General features: G+C 37.8%; 1 protein-coding gene across 2 annotated transcripts in view; it reads left to right on the top strand.

Moving 5' to 3' along the window:
* edem3 (ER degradation enhancer, mannosidase alpha-like 3) overlaps nucleotides 1-11,768 on the top strand; it is a 76,789-nt gene that overhangs the window by 22,304 nt on the left and 42,717 nt on the right. For both annotated transcript variants that reach the window (XM_043699563.1, XM_043699564.1), the window contains exons 4-10: nucleotides 1,664-1,703; nucleotides 1,791-1,903; nucleotides 2,107-2,260; nucleotides 3,303-3,437; nucleotides 5,952-6,057; nucleotides 7,741-7,838; nucleotides 9,639-9,764. In XM_043699563.1, coding sequence (XP_043555498.1) covers nucleotides 1,664-1,703; nucleotides 1,791-1,903; nucleotides 2,107-2,260; nucleotides 3,303-3,437; nucleotides 5,952-6,057; nucleotides 7,741-7,838; nucleotides 9,639-9,764 — 772 coding nt within the window. The remainder of the gene's footprint in view (nucleotides 1-1,663; nucleotides 1,704-1,790; nucleotides 1,904-2,106; nucleotides 2,261-3,302; nucleotides 3,438-5,951; nucleotides 6,058-7,740; nucleotides 7,839-9,638; nucleotides 9,765-11,768) is intronic.

Here is an 11,768-nt window from a genome sequence, read left to right on the forward strand (position 1 = left end):
ATTTTCAGTTGATACTTTTTCTTGTTTTGTTTCCAGAAGTACCAACTAAATTTATTAGGCTTTGGCCAACTGACTTGCAGGACATTGGAATTATAGAATCATAGTATCCCTATAGTGTGGAAGCAAGCCGTCAAGTCCACACTGACCCACCAAAGAGCTTCCCATCCAGACCCACCTCTCTTTTGTGTGGGGATTTACCTGTAGCTTCAGTGTAAGTTGGAGCCTGCATCCAACCATTTTCCTGCGTGACAGTCTCTGAAAAAAATAATATAAATCTACTAAGGCTGCAGTCTACTTAATATCCTGAGGAAAGATTTTACAAATTGAATTTTGAGAAGATTTGTAATTTTCTGACGTTTAGTCACCATGCTAGGCAACATCATCTGAGCCTCCGGTGAAGCTTCGGTGATGGTGTTATCTAGCGTGGTGACGAAATGACTGAAAATGAACTTTCCAGCTCAGTGAGCAAACTTACATGCAGATTTCACAAAGTTTTGTTAAGTTCCTTCCAAAAAAAGAAATCCATGAATTTTTACATCCGGTAGCCATCAGGCAACCCTGCATTTCCCATGGCCAATCCACCTAACTTGACACCTTTGAACTTGGATGTTGCAAAGAGTATTCTGAACTCTCTCAGCATTTTATTCAACTCAACGCTACATGGCTTTTAGTGGAATTCAAACCTACTGCTAGAACATATTAATTCCTTCAGGATACATTTTAATGTGCAGCAACTGGAACATTGAGAGCTCATTTTACATACACTCTCATGCATGTGATAAAAAAGGAGCACATTCGATTATGCATGTATAATCTGAAAACAGTTTTCATTCCAGCAACAAAATGTTTTATTGTCTGAAAGCTCTAAACAGTCCCAGTTGAGTTGTACAAACCATGTAGTTGGTGATCTAAAATACATAAATGTATCAGTCAGGGAAAAGGTTTTTGTAAGTCTTTTCTGGGTATCTGCAATTATGCGTTTGGCAGAGTAGGAATGAGACTGGGGGGGATTTAAATGGTGTAGCAGTGGGCTAGAATTTTCTTTGCTCATTTTAGTCCGGATCAGTGGTGCTGGAAGAGCACAGCAATTCAGGCAGCATCCGACAAGCAGCAAAATCGACGTTTCGGGCAAAATTCCTGATGAAGGGCTTTTGCCCGAAACGTCGATTTTGCTGCTCGTCGGATGCTGCCTGAATTGCTGTACTCTTCCAGCACCACTGATCCAGAATCTGGTTTCCAGCATCTGCAGTCATTGTTTTTACCTCTTTGCTCATTTTAGTATCTACCAGTAGTTCATTTAGGGATTGCTAGTGAGGCTACACAATGTCTGGTACAACTAATTGGAGCTCCTCCTAATTGTACCTGAATATTGCTGGAGATTTGGGAATCGCATTCTACAATTGTGTTTTTTATCAAGAAAAATATGAACCTGTAGTCATATGCATCTGTTCCACTACTGAACCTGTCGTAGTAAATATGGTGATTTTCTTTTTTCCTTACGTTTTTTTAATAAAAATTATCTAGAAAGCTACTAACAGAGTTCCAACTAATGTGTAAAGATGGGTTAAGTGGATACTAGGTTCAAAATTTGTGTATGTAGTCTTGTGTAACTAAAATTATTTTATTCCATCTTTGGATCAACTGTAACTACTCTTTCTTTCAGATTTTCTTTGACTTTAGTTGATACTCTGGACACCCTTGCAGTAAGTTAAATCTACTTTGCTCATATTTTAAATGGACTGAAGGACGAACAACTAGACAATATTAACTCATGTGCTTTTGTGTTGTAGCTGCTGAATCAAATAGAAGAGTTTGAAGTTGCTGTGAAAAGGGTTATAAGTGATGTTCATTTGGATAATGATATTGTAGTCTCTGTGTTTGAGACCAATATTAGGGTACTAGGGTAAGTTCTGAAAAAAGATGTCACTAAAATTTATTTTACTTATTTTCTATTTCTTCGGTAGAACACAGCACATTTAGATTGCATTTTGAAACAATATGAAGAGTAATTATAAAAACGAGCCTTTAGATCATAAATCAAAAGCAAGAATTGAAATGCATGAATAAAGCCAGTTGGATGCCTAATATAAATATTTTATCCATTAGGGGTTTGCTGGGAGGCCATACAATGGCTCTTATACTGAAAGATCAAGGAGAGCAGATGCAGTGGTATAATGATGAACTTCTCGACATGGCAAAGGAACTTGGGTACAGATTATTGCCAGCATTCAACACTACCAGTGGACTTCCCTATCCTAGGGTGAGTAAAGCATTTCATTTAATTTAATTCAGTTATATACAAATAGAAATACGAAGTGGGGGATAAATAAGCCAAGACCTTAGACCATCAGTAGAAATTAGAGGGCAAATTGTATGCGACAGATTAAATAATGGAGAAAGGAGGATGGGAAAATGGTGACTGGAGAGGTGAAAGTGAAAGACAGAATTGGAGGGTAACAAGAATTTGAATGTGAGGCAGGAAAGAGAACAGAAAAGGAGTGGGTCCTCCGATGCAACAAAAAGTAAAAATGGTTGCTGGAATAATATAGATGGAATTAAAAAATACATGCATGTGAAGGTCTAACTATGTTGGACGATTCAGGGAATTGATTCTGCAGCTGGAACAGAAATACTGGTTGTTAGCAGCTAAATCACAATCTGTTGGCATCTAAATGGTGTAGTTTTGAGCTGGGAACCGCATGGATCAGATTCACTATTAGAATAGACTTTCAAGCTATACTACCAACAGTCTAGAAAGCAGCCTGAATTGTAAGAAAGGGAGATTGATGGTTGGCACTCCTAGCCAAGTCCTTCCAGTAGTTTAGGGTTTACATAGAATCCATACAATCCATATAGTGTGGAAGCAGGCCATTTGGCATTTCAAGTCCACACCGACCCTCTGAACAGCACGCCACCCAGACCCAGCCCTGTACCCTACCCCTATAACCCTGCATTTCCCATGGCTAATCCATCTAGCCTGCACATCCCTGAACACGATGGGTAATTTAAGCTAGGAGAAAACTAGTTGTGTGTGGCTTCTAAAAATAGTGAATTATGAGTTATAGTCATTTTCATTGGTCTTATGACTGTATTACTGTATTCCACTTAATATTTATTAGAGTTGGCATTAGAAAGCAACTAAGTGTTTTAAATGTTGGACCTTTTAATAGGACTGATGTTTTGGTATTAATATTTTAAAATTGCTAATTAAAATGATATAGAATTAATTATCTGGAGATCCTTTGCGTGTTGTGCTGTTTTTATTTTCCATTTTGATTAATTGCATTTTTTCTGAAGTACAGGTCAATCTGAAATATGGCTTGAGACGACCTGAAGCTAAAACAGGTACAGAGACAGACACCTGTACAGCTTGCGCAGGGACCCTGATTCTGGAGTTTGCAGCTCTGAGCAGACTCTCTGGAGATCCAATTTTTGAGGTGGGTAGTAATCTGCTGCTGTTGGAGAGAAGGGAAGTTGTATTACATAGAATGAATCCAGAATTAAAAGCAAATGAGCTCTGTTCCCCTACTAATTTTGCATTCCCAAAAAACAAACCAAGATCATTCAGTGTGTGACATATGTGCCTACTCTGTAAAAGGACAATCACATTCTTTTGCAATCCTCTAAATCTCTTAGATTTTTATTTGTTTTTCAATTATTTCTCTTTACAGTCATTCATGGAACCTGTCTGACAGGACTTTTCAAATGCTACCACCCCTCGAAATCATGTTTGCTTTTTGATAACAATCCTAAACTTATACTCCTTACCTACCAACTTAGAACAGTAAATACCTTTTCTGTCTCTTTGTCTTATTTAAGTACCTCATAACTCTGAACACCTACATTAAATCTCACTTTAATTCTCTCAGCTCTCCTCATAACTAAAATCAGGTATTAAAATGAATCTCTGCTCCATTGTCTTCATGGCCTTGTGTATGTTGCCCAAACCTAGATACAATATTCTAACTTAGCATTTGTAAATACCTCTGGGTTAATGGTCAGAATCGAACTAAACCGATTAATACAAAATATCAAAGTACATGCTGCAACAAATGTGTATCAGTCGTCATGCCAAGAATTTGTTAGGTCTGTTTAATAAGAGTGCTGGAATTGTTATGATGTGGCAGATCACAGTTTCCTTATGTCTGGCTTATTTGGTCTGCGCTGTTTCGTTTTTGAAGTGCAATTTTTAATTAATTTCTCTCCCTGGCGCTTACCCATTTTCCTGTAATGCTTTCTCCTTCAGGCCTGTTTCCCTTTTGAAGCCTACTGTAGAATCTGTATCCCTTACCCTATTAAACAGTGTATTTAAAATCTTAAACTTTGTTGGTATAAGGTTCTTTCCTTGTCATGTATGATTCTTCTACCATCCACAGTCCCATCAGCCTTTTAGCATCCAAAATAGCAAATCCAGCTATTGGATACATGACATCAATTTGAAAGGGCAGAAAATAAAATCAGTTTTGATCCATTTAAGGCAAAACACAGTTTTGCCCTTTTCCACCATGTCCTAATCCACAAAATTTAACTTGTGGTTTCTGCATTCATAGAACAGAGCGCAGAACATTTCAGCACAGAAACAGGCCCTTCCGCTCTCCATGATGCTATTCTAAACTAATCCCCAACTGTTTGCACGTGGTCTACATCGCTCTCGCTCTCGCTCTCGCTCTCTCTCGCTCTCTCTCGCTATTCATGTGCCTGTCCAAATATTCCTTAAACGTTGCTAATGTACCTGCTTCTAGCACCTTCCCTGGCAGCGTGACCCAGGCACCCACCACCTTTTGTGTAAACAAAAAAAAGAACTTACTTTGCACACTTCCCTTCACCTTTTTTCTCTCACGTTAAACCTATGCCCCGAGTATGTGACATTTCCACCCCTGGAGAAAAGGACTCTGTCGATCCACCCTATGCATGCCTGTCCTAATTTTATATATTTCTATCAGGTTGCCTTTTAGCCTGTGTCACTCTAACAAAAACAAACAAAGTTTGTCCAACCTCTCCTTTTCACTAATTCACTCCAGTCCAGGCAACATGTTCTGCACTCTCAAGTCTCCACATCCTTCTTATGGTATGGGAATTAGACTGCACATGTTACTCCAAGTGTGGTCAAACTAAAGTCTTATACAGCTGTAACATGACTTGCCAACTTTTATATTCAGTGCTCCAACTGCTGAAGGCAAGCATGCCATGTGCATACTTTACCACTTTATCCACTTGGGCTGCTATTACTTCCAAGGTGCTATAGTCTTGGAGCCTAAGAACCCTCTGTATAACCATTACTTCTAAGGGTTCTGCCATTAACTGTATACTTTTGTCTTGCATTTGACCTCCCAAAATGTATCAGCTCACACTTACTTATCTGGGTTAAACCAAATCTGTCACTTGTCCATCCAAATTTCCAACTGATCTTTCTTGTGCTGTATCCTTTAATAACTTTCCTCATTATCCACAATTTCACCAATTTTCATGTCATCTGCAAACTTACTAATCAGACCATCTACACTTTCATCTGAGTCATTTAAATATATACTACAAACAACAGGTCCCAGCGCTGATCTTTGCAGAACAATACTGATCATGGACCTCTAGTCATACAGACACTCCTTCCGAACTACCCTCTGTGTTCTCTGACCAAGGCAATTTTCTAAGCAATTTGCCGACTTAACATGGATCCCATGCGATTTAATCTTATGGATCAGCCTACCACGACGGACTTTGTCAAATGCTTTATTAAAGTCCATGGAGACAATATCCACTGTCCTATCCTCGTCCTTCATCTTCATCACTTTCTCAAAAAGCTCAATAAAGTTTGTAAGACAGGACTTCTCATGCATTCATTCAAGGACTGTTATGGGGTTCTGTTATTTGTAAGTTAAGTTGGGAAGTGAAAAGAAGGCTTAGACCCTATTTTATTTGAATATCTAATAAACTACTCTACATTTTTTGTGCAGCAACATGCACGGAAAGCCCTCGACTTTTTGTGGGAAAAAAGACAGCGTAACAGTAACCTGGTGGGAACAACTATTAATATCCATACTGGAGACTGGGTCCGCAGAGGTAAATCTGAATTTTGTTATTTCTGATTCCCATCTGTTCAAGATCAGCAACTTTTAATGTCGTAGATTTCTTTATCACTGGGAACTAATATATTTTTCTTCTCTATTCTGACCTTATGATATTATTAGCCCTATGGATACAATAATATTATAGTCTTTTGAAATGACTCGTATCTTCTGAATAATGTGAACAAGTGGTTTTCTGTGCATTTCAATTAATCTTTTATAGTGTAATTAAATTTTTAAAATTCAAAGCATTGTCGAGTGATTGTGTTGAATTTTAAGCGCATATTTGTTTAAGCTGAGTGAAAACAGGGCATAGATGGAGGTGAGGTCATAGCTTTGTCACAGGAGAAGGTACTGTGGAATTTGGATAGGAACACAGAATGCCACAGTGTTAGCGGTAGACGTGGTAGTATTGACTTAGGAGGAGGAGATTACGTTTGTAATACCATATCTATGTTTGTTTGTATTTGGTCTAAGAGGAGAAGCTGTCCTAGCACTGAAACAGGTATAACTTTTATGTAGGAGAGAATGTTGTCTTGCTGAGTATACAAGTAGCAGAAAATCACAACTAACAAAAACTGAAATATATATGGTACTATTGAGATTATTTAACTGCATCATCCACTTTATGATAAGCCAGTTCTGTGTTTTAATTGCTAGAACTACTGGCATCATTCCTAACAGTTCATTCTATTTCTATATTGAATAGGACCTGTTGACTTTTTTTTGTTTCTTTTTACATATGTATTTATAGGATGTGGTGCCAAAGTGGAAAGTTTTACAAGGCCTAATTTTACTCCAGCATAATTTTGTAAAACCTTAATGTCTTCACCCTGATGCCTTCAGGAACTACAAGCGTCCTCTTAATTGTAACCAAGAAGCAATAGAATAACCATTTTAGTGAGGTCTAATTAGTATTTTTATACCTTTTAGAATCTTTCCATGACCTTCCAGTTTTTTTTTTCCCCAAGGGTAAAATGTGGTCTTGCTTGAATGTTATTGATATCATCTGGAGAAATGCTGTGATGTGCTCCTGATCCAGGCAGGCAGGGATTCTATTTAATTATAGGTAATGAATCAGTAATGCAGTCTATACGGGGTAAAAACAATGACTGCAGATGCTGGAAACCTGATTCTGGATTAGTGGTGATGGAAGAGTACAGCAGTTCAGGCAGCATCCAAGGAGCAGCAAAATTGACGTTTCGGGCAAAAGCCCTTCATCAGTTATTCCTGATGAAGGGCTTTTGCCCGAAACGTCTATTTCGGTGCTCCTTGGATGCTGCCTGAACTGCTGTGCTCTTCCATCACCACTAATCCAGAATGCAGTCTATACCACTATTTTAGCTTCGTAATATTTTCTGACTCTGTAATTTCTGAGAGTGTGTTCCTTTTTGTCCTCCTTGCATACTATCATCACTTATTCAACTGGTTATAGTTGAAATTTTAAAATGGTTTTTGCAGTCCCCATATGTATCTCTCTTTAATGTAAAAGTCATTCTGATTGTGAGTATTTTGAGTTGTTGTGAAATGCTTCTTGTATGTTCCTTTAATATAGAGATTTTGCCAATTTTGAACATTTTGCTGGAACAAATAAGCTGATCGATCAGGTTGACTCATTTTCTTATATTTAAAATGATGTATTGAAATAAATTTATCTTTTACTTATTTCTTTTTAAAGATAGTGGAGTTGGAGCTGGGATCGATTCATATTATGAGTACCTCTTCAAAGCATATATTCTACTTGGTGATGATGGTTACTTACAGAGATTCAATACTGTAAGCTCTACTTTCTTGTTTGATCTTAGTGTATCTGTTTTTATTAATTCAAAATTCTTTCCTATCTTGCAATACAACTGTTTACTCAAAGGGTGATGAGTTTAATGTGCCACATTTATCAAATTGGGAAGCCATTGGAAATTACTGTTTCAGTAATGCTTACTAGTGTCTTAAATAATGTAAGATATGATTTTATATCCTGAAATTTGAATGGAAGAAAATTGAAATTCTCAGAAATATATTTGTGGCCATTGTGCAGTTCAAAGTGACAATCACTGTAGGTTATCAATTACTGCTACCAACACCATTTTCATTTGTGTTTGTTGTAGAAAACAACATCCTTCACAGTCCAAGAGTTTATATTCAACTTACTGTTTAACATATTATATTCCTAACTGATCTGTCATTGCTTTTATTTGATTTCTTATTATCAAAGCTTTGTATGTATAGTGGTTCAGATAATGCAGTTCCAACAGAAGTCTGAAAAGGGCATGACTATTGAGGATCACAACAGAACAGAACACCTACCTGGACAAACTACAGTGGAAATTTGGGCATATTCAGCAATACTTGCCTCAATACGGGGTGGCACAGTGGTTAGCGCTGCTGCCTCACAGTGTCAAGGACCCAGGTTCAATTCCGGCCTGGATCACTATCTGCGTGCAGTTTACACATTCTCCCTGTGTCTGTGTGGGTTTCCTCTGGGTGTTCCGGTTTTCTCCCACAGTCCAAAGATATGCAGGTCAGGTGAATTGGCCATGCTGGTTGTAGGTGAGCTAGTTTTAAAATAAAAATAAAGTTTTAAAATATCTAAAAACACGTGCTAGAATGCCTGTCGTCAAGGTGAATGGAGTCCACAAGGGATGTCTTCTGTTTCTGACATCAGGGGGGGGACGAAGCTTTGGTAGGATTATGTATTGCACTAGAGATCCCTAGTTGCCTGATCATTGGATCCTCACTGCAGCTTGGAGAACAGGTTTCCCCTGCAGAGAAAGTAGGAACATAATTTTAAATGCAGGCAGGACATGCTCTTTCACTTTGGCCCAATCTTGCAATCAGCAATGATGTGTATCAAAGTATGTGTTACCGTCCCACTGTTCATGTCAATATGTTCTGCATTGTAAATTCGCAAATATGTTTATTAAGGTCAAACTATTAATTTACTATATTGAAACCAAACATGTTCCAGTTATTTATTGAGATTGTTACAAAAAGCTGGTTAAAACTGCCCAATATCGGAGTAAGATGTTAGTTTTCAATCTGTAGGTTAATTAAAGGTAATTATAATTACTCTTATTAGCATAACCAATTTAATTGGAGCAGTAACAAATCATTGCATAATGTAGAATACTTGAGTGTTAAATCTGGTAACTAAAAGTATGTTCATTGGTAAATTTGAGATTTGTCACTGGAATGTTTGGCCTTATGATTGTTGTTTGTAAATAGTTCTGCATTTACAGTATGTCATATCCTTAATTTGGGTATATCTTGAAAATTAAATCCTTAGAACTATACCGGCTCATATTTACTGAGATGACTAACTGCGTAATACTTGTATTTAAGAGATTTGTTAGTTTGAAGTTGTAAAGAGTGTGTTCAATATTTTAGAAACAAAAGGCACTACAACCTAAATGATTTGTGCTACTTATACTTAAAACAGTTCTTAAATTTTAATTTAATTTGTTTTTAATTTGTGCATTTACAAAAAAAATTGAAATATTTCAGCTGAATAGTCTCATTCTGTAAATATACCAGTGAAGGGATGGCAATATTGTAATCATTTTGTTGTTTTTCTTCTAGCACTATGCTGCTATCATGAAGTATATAAGCCAACCCCCACTCTTACTGGATGTTCACATACATAAGCCAATGCTGAATGCACGGACATGGATGGATGCTTTGCTAGCATTTTTCCCAGGCCTGCAGGTGAAATGTGTTCATTCTGTCAAGAATTTTTTGAGTCTTGTACATATTGCTTATTAAAGTTTATTTTAATTTATTATTGATAAGGGAAAATTAGCTTAATACCTCATCCTCCTTTATTAGGATCAAAATTACACCAGTATTCAAATATGATGCTGACCCACTAGGACCTTTGTTCATGAGTATTAAACTGACGAGACAGTTGTTAAGGATTGACCACTGTAAAACTGTAGTATGTTGTGCATTGTAATTGACCTCAATTGCACATAATAAGAGTTGATGAGTTTAGAATTGCTGCTTCCCTGCAGAGAGAGAACATTGAAGTGAGAGTTTCATTTTAAGTTAAATGAGATTAGCATCGACAGAGCCTGTGTCAGATAATCCGTTCACAATAGAGTCAGAGCGGTCTGTAGCACTGAAAATGGCCCTTTGGCCCATCAACAGTGCGCTGGTCTAAAACACGCACCTAACTATTCTCATCCCATTTTTCCAGCACTTATAGTCAATAGCCTTGTATGCCTTTGCATCACACATACCCTTCTAAATACTACTTAAATGTTATTAGGGTTTCTGCCTCTAAAACTCTCCTAGATATTATTCATATCTTGTGAATATTGTACAGTAACCAAAATGACACCGCTCTGAGAAATATATTCCTAATAAAAGAAAATTCTGGTCATAAACAAATCTCGCAGCTAAAATGTCTTCAGATTTTTTTTTTAGTGATCTCACTAGTTGTCAGCATAGTGTGTCTCCTCTGTTTTGTTGCAATGTCACAAAAGACGAACATCAAGTACAAATGTAACCTTGGATAAACCATTGATTGAAAGACTATTCATTGATAAGTGATTATTTGCCCTTGTTTCATGTTATGCTGATTAAATGAATCTTAAAATAAAATTAGCCTGGTGGACAATCTGTAGGTGAAATTCTATGTTCGCAGGTAAAGGGACGGTTGGAAAATGGAAAGCCTTCAGAAATGAGACACCAAGAATCCAGAGAAAGTATATTCCTGTCAGGGTGAAAGGGAAGGCTAGTAACTATAGGGAATGCTGGATGACTAAAGAAATTGAGGGTTTGGTTAAGAAAAAGAAGGAAGCATATGTCAGGTACAGACAGGATAGAACAAGTGAATCCTTAGAATATAAAGAAAGTAGGAGTATATGTAAGAGGGAAATCAGGAGGGCAAAATGGGGACATGAGATAGCATTGGCAAATAGAATTAAGGAGATTCCAAAGGGGTTTTACAAATATATTAAGGACAAAAGGGTAACTAGGGAGAGAATAGGGCCCCTCAAAGATCAGCAAGGCGGCCTTTGTGTGGAGCCACAGAAAATGGGGGAGATACTAAATGAATATTTTGCATCAGTATTTACTGTGGAAAAGGATATGGAAGATATAGACTGTAGGGAAATAGATGGTGACATCTTGCAAAATGTCCAGATTACAGAAGAGGAAGTGCTGGATGTCTTGAAACGGTTAAAGGTGGATTGATCCCCAGGACCTGATCAGGTGTACCCGAGAACTCTGTGGGAAGCTAGAGAAGTGATTGCTGGGCCTCTTGCTGAGATATTTGTATCATCGATACTCACAGGTGAGGTGCCGGAAGACTGGAGGTTGGCAAGGGTGGTAAGGACAAGCCAGGGAACTATAGACCAGTGAGCCTGACGTCGGTGGTGGGCAAGTTAGACCAGTGAGCCTGACGTCGGTGGTGGGCAAGTTGTTGGAGGGAATCGTGAGGGATGGGATGTACATGTATTTGGAAAGGCAAGGACTGATTCGGGATAGTCAACATGGCTTTGTGCGTGGGAAATCATGTCTCACAAACTTGATTGAGGTTTTTGATGAAGTAACAAAGAAGATTGATGAGAGCAGAGCAGTACTTGTGATCTATATGGACTTTAGTAAGGTGTTCGACAAGGTTCCCCATGGGAGACTGATTAGCAAGGTTAGATCTCATGGAATACAGGGAGAACTAGCCATTTGGATACAGAACTGGCTCAAAGG

Source organism: Chiloscyllium plagiosum, chromosome 11 (genome assembly GCF_004010195.1).
Source record: "Chiloscyllium plagiosum isolate BGI_BamShark_2017 chromosome 11, ASM401019v2, whole genome shotgun sequence".
Lineage (NCBI taxonomy): Eukaryota > Metazoa > Chordata > Chondrichthyes > Orectolobiformes > Hemiscylliidae > Chiloscyllium > Chiloscyllium plagiosum.